This window comes from Poecilia latipinna, unplaced genomic scaffold, assembly GCF_001443285.1.
Source record: "Poecilia latipinna isolate Pla-1442-1.1 unplaced genomic scaffold, P_latipinna-1.0 Scaffold1448, whole genome shotgun sequence".
NCBI classification, from domain to species: Eukaryota; Metazoa; Chordata; class Actinopteri; order Cyprinodontiformes; family Poeciliidae; genus Poecilia; species Poecilia latipinna.
The window spans coordinates 114,887-137,314 of record NW_015114064.1 but is presented as its reverse complement, the minus strand read 5'-3'; the positions used below and the strand labels follow the sequence as shown (position 1 = coordinate 137,314).

The 22,428-nt window shown below is 40.8% G+C and overlaps 2 protein-coding genes across 6 annotated transcripts in view; one reads left to right on the top strand and one right to left on the bottom strand.

Moving 5' to 3' along the window:
• vrk2 (VRK serine/threonine kinase 2) lies at positions 1-15,830 on the top strand. Of its 3 annotated transcripts, none has more exons than XM_015057249.1 (14): positions 1-156; positions 1,056-1,190; positions 1,308-1,363; positions 2,237-2,306; positions 2,991-3,078; positions 3,926-4,034; positions 4,171-4,263; positions 4,418-4,550; positions 9,607-9,727; positions 10,325-10,383; positions 12,069-12,238; positions 14,144-14,287; positions 14,987-15,184; positions 15,394-15,830. In XM_015057249.1, exons 2-14 carry the CDS (start codon positions 1,061-1,063, stop codon positions 15,742-15,744), a joined length of 1,722 nt encoding a protein of 573 aa, XP_014912735.1. In that variant the 5' UTR covers positions 1-156; positions 1,056-1,060; the 3' UTR covers positions 15,745-15,830. The 3 variants fall into 3 exon arrangements, with proteins under 3 accessions (XP_014912735.1, XP_014912734.1, XP_014912732.1); XM_015057248.1 differs by having other exon boundaries at positions 14,138-14,287; positions 14,990-15,184; XM_015057246.1 differs by having other exon boundaries at positions 2-156; positions 14,138-14,287.
• fancl (FA complementation group L) overlaps positions 15,715-22,428 on the bottom strand; it is a 23,967-nt gene continuing 17,253 nt past the window's right edge. For 2 of the 3 annotated variants that reach the window (XM_015057251.1, XM_015057250.1), the window contains exons 10-13: positions 20,452-20,497; positions 19,015-19,096; positions 18,156-18,272; positions 15,884-16,127 (exon numbers count right to left, since the gene is read on the bottom strand). In XM_015057251.1, the coding sequence (XP_014912737.1) occupies positions 15,903-16,127; positions 18,156-18,272; positions 19,015-19,096; positions 20,452-20,497 (470 nt within the window). In that variant the 3' untranslated portion in view covers positions 15,884-15,902. Of the gene's footprint in view, positions 15,808-15,883; positions 16,128-18,155; positions 18,273-19,014; positions 19,097-20,451; positions 20,498-22,428 lie in introns of those variants that run through there. The other variant, XM_015057252.1, reaches the window with a different exon arrangement.

Here is a 22,428-nt window from a genome sequence, read left to right as displayed (position 1 = left end):
CTTCCGGAAAGCGAATTGTTTTCATTTTCATAATCTCTTAGCGCCGTGGCCGCAGTTTATTATGACTCACAAATAAGATTTCAGGACGTTTTGTTTCACCGAATTGTCGTTGGGTTGCTAAGCACCACCTTCGGAGGTGCTTACAAACTTCAACAGGTTAGTAATTTCCCGGAGCTGTCTGTTTTCTAATCCTCGTAGTTTTGATTGTAATCTGTATCTCGAACGTTTGTTTGCCTGAACCATCATCTGACATCTGAGCTGATGGCGAATAGTAGTCGATATGATCACACTTTAAACTCACCTCATGAGGTTGTTTCGTGTTGCTATTAACGGTCTCTGACCTAAACACTTACATGGACGCAGAAAAGCAACGAAACTGGCTTTTCTTCCTAATTTGTGTCATTGTGGGGAAATCATATGATGGACAGAAGTTTCGATTTGGTTCACCCCCGTCATTCAACAGCTGGTACAAACACCTTTAGCAGCATTAACACTCACTAGTCATTTTCGTTGTTAGCCACCCACCTCCTCTTGACAATACTGCATTTCAGTCTGGTCTTTAACTAGACCATTGATTTACCAATCTGGTTGGAGATCTCCAGTTTTCTGAATCATTGTTCTGTTGATGACATAGTTTGGACTCCAGACGGCCTTACATTTGTCTCTAAGACACAAAAGTTAATATTCAACTCAGTACCTCCATGCTTGTCTTCTGGGCTTAGGAGTTTGTTCTGGTTTGCTGTCAGAAAAGTCAGCCAGGCTTCTTTTACTACCTTATTACCAATTATTACCAATGATTGTGGCATGATTGATATATTTAGGATACAATTTCTCACAAACTGGTTATATCTCTGTGACTTTATAGGGAACGTTACAGCCAAAAATCTCAACTTTATATTTATACAACACGAAGTTATAAAGTTATTAGAACCAGTAGTTGTTTTTTTCTTTCATTCTTTCTTGGTAAATAAAACCCTGCAAACTTACTTTTTGTTAGGACTAGGATGCATTAAGCTAGCCTTAACATTGAGAAATGTTGTTTGAAACTTTTTCAGCTGTAATGGCTGCCCCAAGGAAGCGTGCCTTGCCCAGACCCCTCCCAGATGACTTCATACTCACAGACAGTGAGAAAAAGAAATGGAGGCTGGGGAAGATCATCGGTCAAGGAGGCTTTGGACTGATTTATCTGGGTAATAATTAAACTGTTTATTTGAAAACACTTTGAATATGTACACATGACAACTTCTACCTTCAGTTTGCATATATATTTTTAACTGTTTGCAACCGTTTTCTGCGACATCGATTAGCCTCCCAGGATGTAAGCAAGCCTGTTCCATCAGACACAGACTTTGTCATAAAAGTGGTGAGTACACAGAAAATCAGTCTGATTCTGTGGTGAACTATAGCTCTATGTGACTGGAACAAGATACTTTTTTTATTTTCAGCCTCACAAAACACAACTTGACTTGGTCACTTTCAGAACTCGCATAAGGGTATTAAAATTTGACTAGAAGAGAAAATTAAGTCTTAAAAAAAACTGTGCCTGTTTTTATTATTTCTTCTTTTTACTTGAAGATGTGAAGAAAAACCTTAAAAAGTAGAAATTTTGGAGTTATTGTAATTGTATATTACATAAATTGTATATATTGTAAATATATCAAAACTGTGTCGAAAAGACCCAAGGTACAAAATGGCAAAGAGGTGAAATGACAGGTATCTGAATCAAGCAATAACTAATTTATTTATTTACTTAATTCTGCTTTGTAATTGTCGAGGACGTATTCCTCAGGTCAAAATGTCATTCCAGCTTTCATTAGTTTTTACAAATGAAAGTTACTGTTGCAGCTCTAGACTTTTATTTCAATAACCAACCAACGTCAATACGACTTTTGGTTGTCCAGTAAATCATGCCACTCACCAGACTTTATTTGAAACAAGTTTTTAAAGCCATGTGTCCTTTTCTTTCCACTTTGCTGTTTTTCTATAACTTCTATGTTTATCACATGAAATCCCAGTGAAATACATTCAGGTTTCTATTAAACAAAATTGAGAACAGTCAGGGGTTGTGAATACTTCCCGTAAGGTACTGCAAACAAAAAAAAAAGAAAGAAGAAAAATCAGGAATGTTTCTTATTTGTTAAGATAAAATCTGTGACTTGAAGTGGCCTATTTGAATAATGTAGTTTTTTTAACTTTTAATGAAAAAAAAGGGCCAACGCCGTGTTTGTGCTTGCAGGAGTATCATGAGAATGGGCCCTTGTTCTCTGAGCTCAAGTTCTACCAGAGAGCAGCCAAACCAGAGAACGGTGAGTAGCACAACCTGTCCCGCGTCCCGACAGCCCGCCGGGGCGTGAGTGTGTTTGACTGATGAAGTGGCTGCAGACGCAGAGGTTTCTCTGCCTGGCACGCAGTAATTAATAACAAACCAAAGCAAACACGCACCCCAGTGGCAGTTGGGGCCTCCTCTCTATGCTTGTCTGAGTTCTCCAACGCCTTCGTTTGGAGAGGAGCAAAGGAGAGAAAGCCACTCACTTGTAATGATGCCTGGGCCTCCACAGAGCCCCTGACCACCTGCCAGCCTGGTTGAGAGCCAGTCAGGCCGGCCACCATCAAGCTTCTGAGCCAGGCCCACCATTTTGTCTGTGGCCTCTTTGTGTGTTAGCAGCCTTCGGCTTGTGTGCTCGTTTCCTTAGACATGCAGGGACAAATCCATTGTTAGAGAAAAATATTGTACTTTTTACAGAGTTCAAAGTTTCTGTCAAACACTATAAAAGACTGCATGGGTCATGACTGGTAGAAATGGGAGAAATGAATGAATAACAAGTTCTAGTTGGCAGCTATTTCCGTCAGACTAACTCCAGGTGATCGATGCAGAGCGCTGGGCCTCCCGCTGTGATTTCAGATTTTCTAATGGCAAACTTTAAGAGTGTTCTAAAAGAAGTGTCCCGTTATACAAACTCATAATTGCTCCTCTTTTGTTATTCTTTCAGTGCAAAAATGGAAGAGAGCAAAGAAGCTGAGCTTTCTGGGTATCCCGACATACTGGGGATCAGGACTGGCCGAATACAAGGACCTCCGGTAGATAAATGAGTCCTTTTGAAAGCCAAACAACATCCACTCAATTAAAGAATGAAATTGTTTTTCTTTACAGTGTAATAAAAGGATGATTTTTAAAGAGGAAGTCCAAAAATAAAAGAATAAACCTTCTGCAAAATGCCTGTCAAAAGAACAAATATGTTGCATAGTTCATTCAGAGGAAACTTTCTAAATCTAAGTCATACTACGTTTCCTTTTTACTATGAAATTAGAATCTGTAAATGTTTGGCAGCTCTTCCATGACAGTGTCTGTTGAGATTGAACACAACCATACATCATTCTACTTAATGAGATACTAATTGGGGGGGGATCGCCTGAACCCAACAGTAATCTGATGACTAGTGGAGAGCAGCCTAAGAGGTATGAAAACTGAGACTGAAAATCAGGATTATTCCAAAATTGATTTCTGAATTTGATTACTTTTTGTATTGCTTTTTTTTTTTTTTTAAATGAATATGAACTTATTTTGACCACTCATCAATAATTGTTTTGGAATTTGGGAAAATATTTTAGTATTGTCTGGAATAAAACAAAGATATATTCATTTTATTTATATGTGTAGGTATAAATAACAAAATAAGATATACTAAAAAAAAACTATTTTGTATGTAAAATTACTATGTAAAGGGCATAAATAGATCAGAAAGAGCAGCTTGAGTTTTGGTTAAATCTTTACATCCACTCCTCATGGGCTCGAATGTCATTTAATTTTAAAATGTAATTATTTATTTGAAACATTTCAAGCAATTGGCTTTATTTGAAATAAAAACTAAAACCAATTGAACATCTAGTTGGCATAAACAGTCAGTCTGGTTCCTCTCCCACTCAGGTACCGTTTCATGGCCATGGACCGGCTGGGTTGTGACCTTCAGAAAGTCTGTGAGCGCAACGGAGGTCGACTGAAGAAGACCACCGTACTCCAGCTTGGTAAAAGGCTGGTGAGGGACTTATGATATCATGACGCTCTGTGCTCCTCTTTTCTTTGGTGTTGCAGTAATTAAGCACGGATTCTAAGATTCAGTTATCCATCATCGCAATTTAATGCTGGTGGTTGTGTTTTGGTGTCCTTGTCAGGTGGATGTTCTGGAGTATATTCATGAAAACGAGTATGTCCATGCTGACATCAAAGCTGCCAACCTCATGTTGGGTTACAGAGACTCAGACCAGGTCAGTCACATAGCTGATTGGTGTTTGTTGTATAAAAATCTATGGCTACGTCGTCCTTTAACCTCAGCTGTTTTTCTTCAGGGCTCTGTTTAAACTTACCAAGCTGGATGTGACATTTGTAACATTCAGGCCTGTTTCCTGTTGACTGCTCCAGGTTTACCTTGCAGACTATGGACTCTCCTATAGATATGCCCCTGATGGAGTCCATAAAGAGTACAAGGAAAACCCAAAGAAGAGCCACAACGGAACAATTGAGTACACCAGCCTTGATGCCCACAATGGAGTTGGTAAGCCATCCAATTAGTTCCCATGGATATTATTGCTAAATTGCTCATCTCTTTCTTGACCAGACCTGCAAACTCTTCTAGAAATAATTAGAGGCCCACGTGAAATGCAAGGTCAAATTTTACATGCAGTGAAGAAGATGCATAAAGATTGGAGCCACAAAGGGTAGCAGTGTGAAACATCCGGATGATAATGTTTAGTTGGACCACTTTAAACAACACAAAATATCTGGTTTAAATCTTTGGCCAATGATTTACACAAGGCTACGCAAGAATTTACACAAATCCTTGTCTTTACACAAAGCTCACCCTGTGTAAAGACAATTTAATATATACAAGTTTTTAATAAAGCATAAAGAAAAAGCTTCTAAATAGATTCCAACAAGTTTTCCACAGACAGCCACACATCTACAGCTAGTGGTTTGATTTCTATTTTAATTGTTAAATAGTTCAATAATATTCAAGTTAAAAGTTACAATTTTCACTAATAATGCTCTTGCAATAAATGATCAATTTAGTTTCTGACTTTTTACACTTGCCTACCCAGATGCTTGTCAGTGAGGCAGGAGGTCGTATATCAAAGTCAACATTAGGCTGATTATTTTAAGGGACAATAAGTGACTTGTTATTTCATGGTGTCTTTACTGCAACCTGGTTTATTTACACTCTTTACTTCATCGCTCCAAATAAAATGGTCTTTTTGCCCTCTGCCTCCACCAGCTGATATAGGGAACACATTAACTGGCAAATTGCCTACATGCTCCCTTTTCTCATTGACCATTGATTTTCCCATCCATGCCCCCCACTGAATTCCCCAGCTCTGTCTCTGTTTAACAATTCCCTAATTAGCTGAAGTCATAACCTGCATCTTGTATTCATCCTCCCATTAATTAAGGGCTTTGATGTTTGGTTAGCGTGAGACCTGAGCTACCGATAACCTCTGTGCTCTCTACGTCGACCAGCTCCGCCGCTCAGCAGTTCGATACTGTGGGTTTGCAACAACTCTGACCGAGTAATTACCATTTTAAGGTTTCTATTAGTCATTCAGCTCTGCAAAAACTCTTGTAAGGAAGATGCATCAGGTGTAATATTGCACTGGGAAGGGAAAAAAGGACTTCTTCAAATGGTGGTTATCATCAGCTTTACAATCTTTCCTTCTCAAATGTTCCTGCCTGCAACTTACAACAGGTGATTAGACCCGAAGTTCCGATTGATGAAACACCAGGAAACCCTTCTGTAAGAACAGGAGTTTAGAGTGTAATCTGGGATTTCGAAGCGATCTTTATTGAGTGCAGTCGACTTGTAATTCACCACAGTGGGGGACGATGGCTCGTAATTAAAAACTGTAGTTTGATACACAAATACTGTTAAAGCTTTCAGTTAGATGTGATGATGTCTGCACCAGTTCTGACCAGCATTGTTCCTCTGATGCACACAGTGAACCAGCACTCGACGATCAACAATGTTGATGTTGTTTTGCAAGTCTCACTTTTCTACACATAATCAGTCTGTGTTTTACTCATGATGATGTGACAGCGTGACAGTCGACGCACTTCTCAGTGACACTACCCGTCATTCTTCATAAACAGGAGACCGTATGCATTTAGTTTTCCAGTTATTTTTAAAGTAATGGATGTTTTGAATGGATGGATGGATTTCAGTAGCAGAGGAGAAATATGTCCTCACCATATTCATACCTTTTCAGTTGGTCACCTCTGTTTTGAAATACAATAAAAAAAAGCCTGTTTTCTCCTTAAATCATTCAGTATTTAGGTTTTCTGGCTGCAAAATTATATTTGGTCTTCAAATTCCTTCTTTTGATCCTTATAAGGGAATATACCAGTGTCCTATCTGGTTCAGTGTGTGCTCGTATTGGAGCTGTAAGAACAGCTGAAAATTGAGACTTTCAACGTGCAGTTTCAGATTCTAGCTAACGAAAGCTTTGTAATGCGCTTTGATATTTTCCTCTTTAAAAATCTGCTAAGACACAGACAGAACGTGCTCAAGAGCCAGACTCATATCTGCCCCTCGCCGACCCGGTGGCATTCATTCCCACAAAGATGTTGTCAGGTTGCTGATGATGAGCCTTGGCGAACACATCCTGCTAGTGGCAGACCTATGTACCCGGAGCTAAACGGTGTAATTAGTGCCATTTGGTGGGCGGACAGCGGACTGATGACCGTCTCCAAACAACAAGTCTGCAAGGCAGAGGGTTAAGAGCGCGACACAGCATTGTGCTTAAGGGAATCTGAATAACAATAGGAGATAATTAGCAGCACGGCCAACGTTTTCTCAGCTCGCTGTCTAAAGCTGGGTGGGAACACAGCCGGTGTGTTGGATGTATTTATGGATTGTTTGTGTCCAGGTTTCACGTGAAAGCTGTACATGCACATACGCAGGCATGCTTCTTTTTGTTGTCCTTTGCCATTCTTCATACTAGGGCAAAGTATGTACATAAATATAGAATAGCAGACACATAAAGTGGCATAATGAGCAGCGTTATCGCGCCCAGAGCGAACGCAGAGGGCAGCAACGTTTAATGTAGCTGTTGATCTTTTTAATTGTTAATCCATTATGTTGCTCTGGGAATTGGACTCCCGTTTTCCTGTGTCAGTATCGCGTGTATTTTTCATCTTTATTCTCCTCCAACAGGCGCTTGGAAACATTAAGTCGCTCTGTAGTCATTTACACAACTATAGAGAGCCTCACTGTAATGCGGACATAATACATACTTTAAATTCACAAGGACAAACAGACCTGACCCTTATTATCAGCGTTATTAAGATCAAGTAGACGAGATGATGACATTATCATGTTTGGAGCTAATACATGTTGACTCTTTGTTTTTCCTTCAGAGCAGGTTTTCATTTCTTCTGTTTTTGCTCTTTTGTCGCACTTACATGTCTCAGATAATTTAAGAAATTGTATTACAAAATCATAACAAAAAGTATATTAGAAATTACGTTTTTTTTTTAAAGGAAACAGGCGGGGGGTGAGGGGGGCTTTCTAAAGCACCCTGGTCCTGAGTGAAAAAGTAATCTCCACCCACTCCCCTGTTTAATAATTATTTTACTGTGATCTACCACATTCTCTTAAAAGCAGAGTTTATTTCACTGCCCGCCTGATTACTGCCACACCTGTAGAATGAAGGAACCGGTTATATAGAAGCTGACAGCTTGAACCAGGCTATAAGTTTCTAAAAAAGCAAACGCATCATGCCCCAATGTAGAGAAATTCAACAACAGATGAGCAACAATAACGTCATGAGCATCTATGAATACGAAGTCATTTTGAAGACGCTGACAGTCCAGTGAACCACAACGCGAGCTGTTACCTACAATGAAGAAAACACAGAACCTTGGGTCGTCTACCAAAATTATTGACTCATCCTGGAGGTCACAATTAAACCTACAATTAAACCAGCTTCGCCTAAGCTGCTGAAATTACCTTCCTTCTTAGTCTTGCTGGTCTGAGAAAAGAAGAGGTCAGAGTGAAGTCGGTCCTTTTCTGCATGAAAGGAGCCAGTTAAGGTGGTTTGAGGATCTTGAAAGGATGCCTTTCTTGGGAGGTGTGTCAGACATGCCCCATTGTTAAGAGGCTTTAGGGCAGACCAAGACTTGCTTGAGATATTGTGTCTTTACATCTCTTTCAACCAAGCTAGAGGATGTAGCTGGAGTGAGGGAGAGTGAGGAGATTTAAACATTCTGTCATCAACCATATTTAACCAGCATTTTTTTTTTTTTTTTTACTTTCAGCTTGTTTCATTGCAGCCAACATACATGTTTGTGAGTCAGGCACACGTTTGTCCTGAACGTGTGCCTGAAACGCACCATTTCACTTGGAGTTGACAGTCATTATTCACGTTGAGGACGACAACTTGATTATACCAAATCACAGTACTTTAATTTCACAAATACGTCAACTTAAAATCAGTTTACCGCCTTCCTAATCTGATCCTCTGTGCGAGTGGCCACACTTCCTCTTTGGACCAGCCTGCTGGCTGACCGGGGGGAGGATCAATGCTGGCAGCAGCTCAGGCAGGTGATTTCTCCCTTCTGCTGGAGTCAGTCGATAGGTAATTTCTCCCTAGACGTGTGGCAGCCTTTACTGTATTGAGCTACTAAAACTCCCCAGGCTCAACCTTACTGGACATGGTCACCAACTATCGACAGACCTCACACATAAATGTAGATCCATGCAGTCATTCGTATGCTCACCATAAGATGGAGAAAAACACACTTATGATTTGTTATAAGAGCTCTTGGTGCATAGGAGCTTACACTGGCCTGATGTCAACATTTTATCCTGACTTTATGTTTAATTGTTTAAATCTTTGTTGTTCTCACTTGTTTGGTTAGTAACTGTTGCCAGCCTTAATATCACCTTGCATTTAAAATGCAGACACACAGATAATTAAGTTAAGACAAAAAGGCGCGTTATCTTCAGAGTTGCCATTTGCTCAGGAGCTTCCTGTTGGTATGAAGCTACACTTTTTAATAAGTATCATCTGCATTTGATCATCAGTCAATCCATCAATAATTAAACTGTTCAAGTCTGGACTGGATATCCTACAGAATCTCTTTTCACCACAGGATTCTCTAGATTTAACATGCAGTTTGAGGTCTAAGAAACCTTTATTCTAGTTATAGAAAGAGGAAAAAGAGCATTTTCAATGGTTTTTGGCTTTTCAACCTTGTTACAAGGGTTCCTACTAAAAATGTATGAAATTATCTGTATCATTTTCCATTTCTGGAAAAGTATGAGCATATGAATTTACAGACTTTGTTTTTATTTTCTAAAATAAATCTTGAATAAATAAGTTTTCCATTGATATTAGATCAGTCGTCTTTAAATTGCCACTTCTCAAACTCACTTTTTGTGAAAATATCGACCTGTCTAGTTTTACAATGCAACAAAGTTTTTCTGTTTTAAGAGGCGTTTTCACCTCTCATCTTGCCAGGTGGATTTATTTGGCAAAATAAATCCACCTGGCATTTATCTTGCCAACCTAAAGATTTTCAACCTTTAGGTTGAAGATCTCTTCTTTTCGGTTTCATAGCGCCTTCAAGACGTGGTGACCTCCAGATCTTGGGGTTTTGTCTTCTTCACTGGTTATGTGGGTCACTACCCTGGGACAACGTCCTCAAAAACCCCATTCAGGTGCAAGAGGCCAAAATCAAGTAAGTTGTCAGAAGTGCTAATTTTGGTATTTGGGTAGATTTGTGTTGTTTTCCAGGATGCAGCAGCTTTATTTGCCTTTAAATGTATTCAAAATGAAGGTTGGATTTTCTAAATCGTCTCTGTGAGATCATGATAAAAATAAAAAAAAAGACTGATTAACTTGGAATGCTTTCTGCACATCTTCACTGGATCAAACCCTAGTGGCTATCAGAGGTATTTTGATTTAAAGCAGCTCATGGCTCCTTCTTATGGCAGACATTTGTCAAACTAAATATGTATGAAAATATTTCATCTTACACTCTCTTTAAATTAACTCAGCTTCTGGCTCTGTGGTTTCTAATACTGCCGTATTACAATGATTGCAGGCTAATGTCTTGTGCTCTGCAGCAGAGCTGTGTAAATATTCATGGTCACTAATAATCCAGGAAGTGTAGTTGACCCCAGATAAGTGTTAACACTCTGTGTGACAGCTTGCTTTAGCTGGGATTTAGCTCCCCTTTCCTGCTGCCTTATTCTCATCCTGCTTTTTGCCCCTGAACTCTTGTCTCCCGCGTCTTTGTGACCTCATCTCCTCCTCGTTTTATTTCCTCTCTTAGACTGATGGATAATCTGCCTGGCTCGGTTCAGCAGCTGTCAGTGAGCGGAGCCAGCACAGGTAAGCCAAGGCTGCGGGGCTGCTTCAGGTTACAGGACATCATTTAGACTTCTCAGCTTAAACTGAGAATTTGGAAGTAAGACATGAAGCCAAAGGAAAGGAGGGAAGGCGCCTCTGTCTAATCTGGAGCTGATCTTATGGGATCTGAAGAGAAGGTCACGGTTGAGGACACTTCAGGCAGGGGGGGCAGGCATCAAGAGGACACAAAGCGCGCTGTGGAATCATGACCAATCAACTGCATTTACCAATCAGGTTATAGAAACATCATGATCAGTGAAAATAGGCTCAATTTTGAGTTTGGCAAAGAGCAACTGCTTTTATAGATGTAATTTTCAAATTCCATTCAAATTCAAAGATACTTATTCCAGAAAAAAATGAAATGCTGTCGTGACTCATACCTTCAAAGAGTTGTGGATGGTGATGCTGTGGGCATGAAGGATCTCCAGTACTGATTTCTCTGACTGACTGCTATCACAGTTTCATAACAGTTATGACATGATGATAGCTCAATTTTTGGGCAGCAGAGATAATATTTTACAGCAACATACAGAACACTGCTAATCCACCTCATTGGCTTTTTCTGCTCCTCTTTAGATCTCTGTCTGGCTATGTGGTTAGAAAGCCGGACAGAGAGATGTTGGAGTTGGGGATATGAGTCTTGTTCCTTATGATCAGTTGAGGGGGCAGTTTGATCTTTCTCTTCCTTTCTCTGGTCTGCGTCCATGAAGTCTCCTTTTAATTGGGATTTTGGGGTCGTGGTTCAGGTATGACTTGAGATGCTCATCAGCTGCTCCCAGTTGTAAAAAAAAAAACTAGACCTTGTTTCCACGGTTATGCATCAAGTAAAAACTTAAGAGTAAACGTCCTTCCAGCTGCGCAGCATCCAAAACCAGAGGGAGAAACTGTCCAGACACGCAATGCCTCAAAAAGAAAAAAGAAAATCTCCAAAAAGAACAAAACAGAGCCTATTATGGGGTTTTGCATGTTGAATTTGTTTTTTTGTTGAGGGGAAGTAATCTACTTTGGAATAAGGGTGTAACATAATATGTGGACCCAGAATGCCCCTCTGTTACCTGGGAATCCGTTTCCGCTTTGTGCCAATTAAACGGACGGCTGTCTCATTGACATGCCTTTCAAAGTTAGTTGTATTTTATCTCCACTTTATACGGAGAGGTCACACCTTAGTGATGGCTCGGCGTGTGATGTATGGTCAGAGCGGCACGCTCATCTACTGACAAAGCCAGGCTGCCCGCTGCAGATAAGAGCCAACAAATGCATCAACCACCTGAGTGTGTGTGGGGGAGAGATACAGGTTCTACTGCAGTGTGTGTCATACACACCGCCTGGCCAGTGTGCGATCCATCGAGGCTGACAGTGTATGACACAATGCACCTCCATAGCTGTACGCTTGCCTGATCTGCTGTGTGTGTGAGGAGATACATGGCCCGTCGGTGTTTTATCTGCAGCGAGAGACCTTCAGGTTCATCCTGTGTTTGTTGCCGTCGCCTCACTTCTGAAAACGATTTCATACATGGGAAGAAACATCACAGAATCAACATCCTGACTGCAGTGCAATTCTGTTAAATGACTTCATTGCTTTGCTCTCTGACTTGATCCAGAGTTGTCTACGTATTTTTATTTTTTTTTTCATTAAGCTTGTTTTTGATGTTTTCTGCCATCGTCAGATGAGCTAGCTGAGTTTCTGATTTACGTGAGAACTCTGGACTATGACGATAAGCCTGACTACAAGCTTCTTAAAGAGCTGCTGGACTGTCGTGTCAAAGGAGAACTTGACCTGTCTGCGCCTGAAGGTCACCAAAGGTCAGCCTCCAAGGAGTCTTCTAAAAGAGAGAAGGTGAGAACAAAATGAGATGATTATCATTGTGTCAAGTGTCTCCTAAGTAGTCGTCGTGGCATCTTGATACATATCAGGATCAACACTGCAGGATTCACACAGAACTCTAAACTCAAATTGTCAGAGTTTTCAGGCAAATTTCTTTTCCCATTTTCAGAGGATGCAAAAATTCAGCAAGAGCTTATAAAGAGCTAAAAAAAATCTCATGATGATCCCACCACATCCCAGCCCAGGCTTTTCACGGCTGTCTTTGAACATATCAGGATGCAGTTCTGTGCTAGTTTGTGTGCAACAGGCTCCATCCTTCTCAATTCTAAATTAAAGAGTTGTGACACTTACAAACTAATCAAATGTATTGACCGGCTTTTAAAAGAACATTAGGGACCAGTGTAGAGCTGCAAGCCTTTCATTTTTTCTGTTTCACAATCTCCTCCTTTGTGAGATGGAGAACAGGCACAAGAGGAGAGGTGCAGCAGAGTACATGTGCACTGCTTTTTTTCATATGCAAATATTTCATTTTCCAAAAGGCCTCACGGTTGCCGAATAAGACACTTTTTTGAAGTGAATTACACACATGTTGGGAATTATGATCAATATGTCAGAATCAAGTAGTCATCTTTTCAAGGGCAGCTGTGTTTTTTTTGTTTTTTTGTCAGATTTAATTGACTATTACTATTGTTGGAGAAGCTGCACTTCTAAAACATACAAGATGCTCTTGAGGAAAGAATTTGGCCACCCTGGGTCTAAGATAGTTTTTCCAATTTAAAATGAGTAACTCTGGGTTGCCTTACAGAGCTGTAAATCTGATCTCCGGTGGCAGGGCTTTTCTCCAACAGCCTGAGGGATTCAAACTCAGCATTTCCTTTAGACATCAATTGACTAGCAGAGTCAAGCAGGTGAACATAATCCAACCAATTGAATGGACTGGCATTGCTACAACCTTACATCCTCCATATCCCAGTCCAGGACCACTACAATAACACAACCAACAAGTCAACAGTTTTGTTCGTCCCTAAAGTGGAACAGGGTCCCACTGCATCCTTGAAGACCTGAACATGACCCTGTAAAGAACTTTTATGTTCTGGCTGAATTTTACTCTTACTTTGGCCAGTTTTTCACTCATTAGTCTTAATTTCAGTTTTTACTAAATAATTACTTGCTGCCGTGTAACATGTGTTGCTGTTGAGTAGAGGTTAAGGTTTGGAGACCCGGTGAGGTCACCCTGCCTTCTGTTTAGTACACCCTTATGCACAAACCGTAGACATAAAGAAGGATGTGCTTAATGTTTGGCCATAATTAAATCTTTGTATTCATTGAACAACCTCACCGCTGGCCGTTGAGGGTTTTCTTTGTCGAGTCTCTTGACCTCAGAGTGCAGAAACGTGATGGCAGTGAAAGGCAGGTTTAGCCTTCTGGTGACATTCCCCTCTCCACCTCTAAGAGGAGGATGTCAATGAAAGATGGTCAGACCTGACGGTGAAAGAAGACTACAGCCCCCTCCTCTGCATTCCCCAGAATCACTTCTTGACCCTGCGTGGCCCAGTGACCGGCCTCTCAACAGCCCAGTGAGAAGGAGCTGATGACACACACTTTACCCGGCAGAGGGCATCTCCAATTATGCTCCTAATTTCCTCTCCTCTCCTTGTGTCATTTCATTTCCATGCTAAAGTGCTGGCCAGTTTGATCCCTTGTTAAACACAAGTGGCCATTTACTGACGCTTTAGCGAGGAGAGGAAATGTCAGCGGAGATAAAGGCCACAGAATCGTCTGCCATTACTGTTGGATAAATATGACTCTTTTATGGGCGATCACAGTTTGAACGTGAAGGAGTGTTGCTGAAAGCCAAGTTGAAGAAAGTTGCAAACTCCATTCGTATTAATATTTCAACTCTTCTTGAAGCAGCAGAAAGGAGGAACAGCCAGAGGGCCCTGCAGAGTCAAGCTGGTGACTCCAGAGCTGGGCGAGGAAGAACTGGAGAGCCCAAAGCCCAAACCGGTGTCAGCGCGCTACATAAGAGGCCCACCCCTGACTAAACCCGAGTCCAGTAAGGTAAGCTAGAAACAGACACCTGACTTTTTTGCAATCATTGATTACATTGTGCCACAATTGAACCTAACAATTCGACTGAATTGTTAGGTTCTTGACACCCAGCCCTACACGATACGCTGTATTGTGGACCCTTAAAAGTTCATCCGTTTCTTAACCAAAGTGGCAACTATGTTTTTTGCGTCTCCAAAATTTTATCATGTAGGAAAGTTGTTTAATGTTGAAACATGAAAAGATGTTTTTAAAGTAAGAAAGAAGGTGAAGTTATGCAGTGAATGAAACCAAATCAAAATGGGGACAACTGCATTGAGGACAGTAGCGTCTGCATGTGGCGAATTTGACTGGCCAGTCTTGATGGTCATTGTCCATTTAACCCGAGGCACAAGCACAGGTCAGACGTTCATAAACAGCGTAGAACTCGACTACAAATCTTTTCTACAGTTGCACAAATAGTAATTACTCGGCGACTGTACTTCAGTGTTTTGGCTTTTTAAAGGGAAACTGAACGAAAGCCATAGACCCAACTGGACTCTGCATGTTTATTTACACCAGAAACCAGTGATCACTTCAGCAGCAGCTGAACCTATTCATCAAACCGTTTACCAGCTGCTTTAACAGAGAATGAGTCGAGTGAAATGAATCTGGAGTCGGATTTTACATGTAAAACACTAAAAACCTGCTGTTTCTCCCCTTTCCTCCAAGAAGAAAGAGGTTTCTCCTGTTGGAAAGTATTTACTGAGGTCGAGGCTCGCACGTAGGTATGAAGAAAAAGAAGACAGTGAGGAGGAGGAAGATGAGGAAGATGAGGAGGATGAGGATGAGGAGGATGACAGACCCAAACGTATTCCTGCATGCTACCTGAGAGGTCCTCCCATTGGCCCTGGAGATCAGCCCAAACAGGTGTGAGGCCTGAAGGCTCACCGCCAAACGGCTTTTGGAGACTTTCCTGAATCATTTTTTTTAAGACGACCATTCTACACTACATCTTTAAATGACTCTTGAACTCAATCAGAGATACAAATTGATCCCAAAATCAATTTTTATTTTTGTTAGCTGTAAAAAAACATATATATATATATATATACATATTCATAAAATTCTTTTAACAGAGAACTAAATCCAAAAGACCCGACAACAAAACAGACGAGCAGACCAGGACCATGGCGAGACGGGAACATCAACGCAGCCTCCATGGCGGGGCACGGTGTGACAGGGAGAGGCAGATGCATGATGGGGATTGCAGAGAATGCTGGGATGAAAGGCCGCATCAGAACGGAGGGCGGTACTGCCACATCCATTCAAAGCAGAGCCAGATCATGTCAGAGTGCGAACCTGCCACCGTGCAGAGAAACTCCTGGAAGTCCAGGTTTGTCTGTGTGGGATTCATCCTTCTGGTGGGAGCTGCTTTTCTGTTCGCCGAAGTTCGGTTCAATAGCATAAGCGATTTATTAAGCAGGTAGAAGGTCATTATCTTTTTGTGCTGCTCCTCAGGTCTTCTGGGCGGCCATTTTCACTGTAATAGGCTGAAATACAAAGATGAGCATCAGGTTGTTGTAGTTAATGAATTATCTGTAAAGTTGAAAGATGTGGAAGAAAAAAAAATCTCCTGCACAAATCACTAGAACTCTGACTCAGTTCTAGCTATCAAGCTGCGTGTGACGGCACTTTGAGAAGACAAGGCCAGATGATGAATGGATCCATACGAGTAGCTGCTGAATATGCATGCGGCGCTGAGGCCGGGCCTTTGTGTCAGCTGCCTGCGTCCACGTACCTTACTGCAGTAAGGACACTCTCCAAAAACAAGGTTGAAGCTCTGCCTGCTGGAGGGGAGCGCTCGCAGCCACTGGAGGGAAGAAAAGGCTCGTTGATCTCATCATCACCTTGGACATGGTGACATTAACATGTTTCTACTCTTTTATATGAATATCATTCTACGTAATACGGTTTAGAGGGCTTTTCAAAGAACAAGGGCTCCTCCTGCCACCTTTCACCACATCAGAGAAGCAGAATTTGAGTAAAAAGCAGAGGAAATACAATCGAGAGTTTATTCTTCTATGCTTTGAAGTCGCACCAGTCTACCCGAGTGATGCCTCTTCACTTCTGAAGACTGAACTTCAACATTAGGTGGCAAACTGACTAAAAGCTGCCAAAAACCCCCCCAAAAAACAAACAACTGCTGTGGTCCTCAACAGTTTATCTTTTACACTGACCTTCTGTACCTACAGCTTCTGGTTATATTTAGAACACTGGAAACATTGGTATATATTACTGGTGACTATTAGCTGCTATTAGACGTGTGCCGATCGATCGGCCACCGATCATAATCGTCCGATTTCGGTGAAAAAGTGTATGATCTGTGATCGCCGATCACTGTGTCGTGTTGCCAATCACACAAACCGATTGGCTGTATCTCAGTTCGCAGCCTTCGGGTGCAGCTGATCTCCTCTTTCCTTCACGCTGCGAAAGCGCGCAGCAGCAAATCCTAAGCGATGTCACATGGAACTTCAACGCTCAGAGTTGAAGTTCCACGTTTGAAAATTACCTCGGGGGTGAAGCACGTCAAAATGCATCGACACAACAAATCTAATATGACATTTAAGACACTTGATGGAGTTTGGCTGCATTGAGGCTCACTGCAGAAAAAATAAAATAGACATCCAGAGTGATCAGACAGCAGGTAAAGCAGTGCAGAAAGCTAAAAAAAAAAAGATGACAAGAAAAAAGTTAAAGTCCACTGCGCCGCACTACTGGTAGTAATATTTCATAGATGTAGCACCGCTCAACCTCCACCTGGACTGAACTCTCACACCGAACGTCTGCTTAAAGCTGCAGCATGTAACTTAGAGAAACAAAAAAAGATTTGACATATGCATTAAAACTTTCACTATGTCCTAACATGAGACAGATAATCTCTGAAAGAAGAAAATAATAACCGAGCTCCTTTGCCTCTTTCCTGTGTTCTGCAGAATTGCTCAGCTCAGTCAGAAAGGGCCAATCAGGACCAGCACCAAACAATTAGCCGCGCTCTCAGGAAGTTTTCATTTAGTAACTCTGGATTGTTTATTTTGATGCAACCTGCATTTAACTTTGAGTGAATGTCTCCTTTTGTGTTGACATTATTTGATAGGGGCAGAGTTGCAACATTTATTTGACTAATGGCGATAATTTAGGGTCCAGAGAGCTACACTGTTAAATATTATTTTACTGATTGCAGTGACTTAACAGCTGCTGTATTGTGCCTGCAAGTATTTTTCATGTTTATGTCAAAATTAGGTGAATATATTAGCAGATCATTTTTTTTAATTTTGCCAGATCACATAGTAGCATTTATACCTTATACAAAAAATTAACAGCCAATCCAGATTATCGGCAGCGATGGGTGATCGGAATCCTAGGAAAACCTGATCGGAGTATCCCTAGCTGCTAGTGATGCCATTACTGTGGACTGAGTCATGTCCACAAAACCACACTGTTCCACTATGAGCATTCATCTGTCACACAAATGGTTGTAATGCCCTCATTTACTATCAAATTGCTACAAAATGACTTAAATTAAAGCTCAGAAAATAGCCGATGTTTTGATTAGTAAAATATGAAACCAGCTATAAGCCTTGACACTCTCAGTATTTCAGCAACACTTATTGTAAAACCAGGTGAATGTATCTCTATTTTTGTTTAAATGCATAATAAATTGAAACTTGTGCAACCAAATATTGTTTTAAGTCATTGCATCCCAGTAAAATGTGTTAACATTTGTGGCCGCAATGCGTCAAAATGCGGAAAAGTTTTGAGTATGAAGATTTTGTGCAAGGCGCTCTAAATCCAGGAGTTAGTGAACCTTATTGGTGATGGAGTCGATCTGTTTCCATACCTCATAGAGACAGGCCTGATGGAACGGCTGGCCACAGCGGGGGTCATTACACACTTGATCGGGGATGGCGTCTTCAAGCCGATAGGAGTAACAGATGCCGCACTCCACATTGAAACTCTGCACACACACACACACACACACAAATCCAGAAACATCCAGTGGCACTTTCTAAAATGTTCTGGTCACTCATGGAGTCTCTGAGCACCAACATGCTAAATCAACCTCCAAGCATCACCTGCAACTCCCACTCTGCACTCTGTTGCTGCTCCACTATCACACCTTCAGTGCACTCTCTCTTTGCATTTCTGCGTAATGAGAAGCTTCTGTTTTTGTTTTTTCCCCCCCTCTTCCCCTGGAGCCATCCATTAAGAGAGAGGATGGCAGGTTTAAAAAAAAAAAAAATCAACATCTGGTCAACCCAACTTTTTTGCACTCCTCTGAATGTTAATGAAGCTGAGGCATTAATCACCGTGGCGACAGCAGATAAACACAACGCCCTTTCAACCCATTCGCAGAGAAGGGAGGGGAAGGAATGATTTTTTTTCTTTAAAAAAAAAAGGAGAGATAAATGGTTTTGCGTGATTAAAGCGGTTTGATAGTGAACAGAATTCTGCCATCTTTGTTATTCTAATGATCTTATCTGTAAACAACCCAATTAAAGGAGCAGTTGTGCCCACCTCTAAAAGAGAATAAATAAATAAATAAAAAAACATGGAGAGAAAAATATGGAAATGATGGAAAGAAAAAAGCAGTTGTGTACATCCACCCGCTTAAAAGTTGAACATGCACAGCTCCTGGAGCTAATCCTGATGAGAGCGGACATGTTTGAAATGGAAAAGGGTGCATCTGTGTGACATACAGATTTTTCGTGGGTGGCCGGTGACGGGAATTCGATCTCCAAAACATCCCGGAGGTTGTTCAAGACGCTGGAGTCCGGGTTCCTGCCAGCAAACCACAGACAGCTCCTTCACACACTAATTAACCACATGCAAATGAGCCTGCAAAGACACTGAGGGATGATTAGGACACTTTCACCACTGCTACACAACAAGGGGGAGAAAAAAATGGAAAGGCTGCAGAGCATTGGTTTGTTCACACAGAGGGAGGGAGAACTTCCTGAGCTCTGGAGCAAATGCTGCAACCTGTGGTGAAATTAGAATCGAAATGAGGAGTAATCATCTTTTCTTTGCCTAAAACACGGAGGGATGATCAGATTCTCTCCAAGCAGCTGAACTGGTTCCCACTTCAGCAACGACATGGCTTCTGGAGCGTCCCGTAAAATCCCGTAAAACACAGAAGTGGCCCCGTCTCACAGGGGCATCTCAAATGAAAATCTATAATTCATTTCAGTCGATCTCAGCAAAATAAGCAAAAATAAAGTTTGAAAAAATCCTATGAGTACATTGGTTGATCAAGTCAACATTTATCTTTTTTTTTTTTATTCCTGCAAATCATGAAACTCCTGAGCAAATTAAGATAAACTCAAATCAATAATACTTTTAAAAAAATCTGGATTAATCTAAAATTAGTGTAAGTTTCATTAAAATAGTTATTTCAGTGCTTTGGCAGCTAAACTGACCCAAACAACCTGGGGTCCAGTTTGAGACCCACATATAAAAATAATGGCAAGGTGTTGTTTGGATTTTCAAGTGAATGTGGGTTTATCAAAATGATTGATAAGTTGTACAAAAACTCAAGCTCAGATGTTCTGTGAGTTTTTTTTCCATAATTACTCAGGCCTGGAAAACAATGAAATCAAATTACATAATTTTCAAGACCGCCTTAGAAATCTGGATATAATGTACGCCTGAGCAATAAATCAATAATAATATACTGTAATGGACATGTGTTCAATATCAATAGATAATATGCAATTTCACTGAACTCTGAGTCAGAACCGCACAGCATTCTGGGAGATGTAGGCAGAGGAAAGGCTTCAGCCACTCAACATCTCACCAGGTAAGGAAGATTGGTGGCATCAACTAACTTGCTCACTTTTTGGTTACCTAGCAACGACCTGTTGAATAACTTACTGCTGCATTTTAAGGTTTTACCATCGTGCCTTATAACTGCCTAAAAATAAATAAAAGCATGGAGTGAAAACTGGATAAAACAGGAAATGTGAGGAAAGATTGGCAGTATTTCAGATTTTTAAAACAAAGAACTGATCGATAATTATCAGTCGACTAATATGAGACACTTATTGTATAAGTGTGCCCAGCCCCAAGTCATACATAGATTAGTATAGACAGCACACGACGACGTGGAGGACGAACGATTGTGTCGTCAAACTCACCACATGTGCATGTTGGCGTTCAGTTTATTCCTCAGCGGCGTCACCACTGCAACAACAGAACAAAAGGTCGGACTTGGTTCTGGATGTGAATTCTGATAACAGCTTTAAATTTAAGCTGAAGTTTGTCATCACAGATTCAAAGCACCTGCAAGATCCTCCAGGATTGTCTGGAAGCCCCCTGAGAAAAAAACTAAGTTAGTCTGTCTCAAAAGAGCAGCCCTTTGCCCCCCCGTCTGACGGCGCCTCTACTGTCGCATGTGAACCCTCGCCGCTTCCAGCTCCGCGGGGAGCGCCGTCTCCGTGCACCGCTCACCACTTTCATATTTGTTTTTCCTACATGCAAAAAGCAATATTTCTGGGCGACCTTCCGTATTCGAGGGTCGCCGCCCGCCTCTCGTCTCGGCGGCTGAAGTGTGTGTGTGTTTAATATCTTTAGAGTCGCATTGCTAGGCAACAGGCGAGGAGTTGCACGACCTTGGGCTGACAGAAACAATGGTCGACAATTGACGTAGGCTTGAATAGAAAGCAGAGGCTCAAAGCTCGGCCCGGCCGGCTGTGGTGAGTGAGAGACCAGGAAGCAGGTGGTTTGATACGGCGGCACACAGCGACCAACACCAGCAATTTGGCTGAAGACAAGTGGAGATCAGAAGAAGAAGTTGTTTTTTTCCATTTCCTCTAAGCGGTAAAAAACAAAAAAAACTGGTTTACTCTCTGAAGCCATCCTTAATGGGTGATTACCACCCATAAAAAGACACTGATTAAAATCATAAGGGTTAAAGGTAGCGTTCTTTTGTAAGATCAGTCATTTTACGAAGCGACTTTCTAAAATGAAGTTTAAGTGACGTTAATCCTTTACTTATGAAAGAAGTATAGTTTCATACAGTGAATTAATAACACTGAACACAAGGACGATTACAAATTCAAACTTCTATCACCTGGAAAACATTTCCAAGATTAAAGGACTAAAGTTCTATCTAGACCTAGAGAAACCTCATCCAGGAGTTTATCTTTAGTCGCATCGATTACTGCAACAGCTGCGGCTGATCCAGAACGCTGCGGCTCGCAACCTCATTAAAGCTAGGGAAATCAACACGTCACCCCAGTTCTGAAGTCCTTACAACGGCTCCCTGCAGCTCAGAGAATAGATTTAAAATAGTTCTGTTAGTTTATAAATCGTTGAATGGTTTAGCACCAAATTAAAGATCTGCTGCTGTTGTATCAAACTTCCAGACCACTCAGGTCAAACATGGAGAAGCATCATTCAGCTTCTACTCACCACAAATCTGGAACAAACTTCCAGAAAACTGCAAAACTGTCAAAACACTGAGTTTCTTTAATTTAAGGCCTTAATAACTGGAATATCATAAATTCTAGTCTAGATTGCAACTTTTCATTACTTCTCTTTATTCTCCCACTGTGATATAATGTTTCTTTTTTTGCTTAATTGCGTCATGTTTTCATCATGTAAAGACTTGTGGTTAATAAGCACAAATAAACTTGACTAATTATTTAAGCACCTCACCTCACACAGGAAGCAAAAACATGCAACCCGATTTTAATGATAGAGCTTTTTAAATATTTATAATCAAGAAAAAGGTACAAAAAAATAACAACTCACAAAACAATAACTGGAGCAGATTAACATGACACCAAATCTTTTTTTTTTTTATTCTTTTTTTTGTGCAGCAGTTAATAACTTACTGCTGTTCATTTTTATTACAGATTTTGCTTTTGCTGATTTATATGGGCTGCCTCTTTCCTAATTCCAAAATAAAACTCAATTAATTATTCAATTATTTTGATTCTACAGGTTAAAATTCATATATTGACAATTTTCATAAATATTTTCTATATACATCTAGACTATTTTTTTTGTTGTTTTTAAAATATAATTGCTGCAGAACCAGAAAAAAAAAAACAAAAACAAAAAAAAAAAAAAAACATTTCGAAAAACAGGGGGGTTTTTAAAAAAAGCAG

Coding starts and splice junctions, on each gene's coding strand:
- vrk2 (XM_015057246.1), top strand. CDS start 1,061: ATGGCTGCCCCAAGGAAGCGTGCCTTGCCCAGACCCCTCCCAGATGAC. Junction 4,264..4,417: donor GTTACAGAGACTCAGACCAG/GTCAGTCACATA, acceptor TGACTGCTCCAG/GTTTACCTTGCAGACTATGG. Junction 12,239..14,137: donor AGTCTTCTAAAAGAGAGAAG/GTGAGAACAAAA, acceptor CTCTTCTTGAAG/CAGCAGAAAGGAGGAACAGC.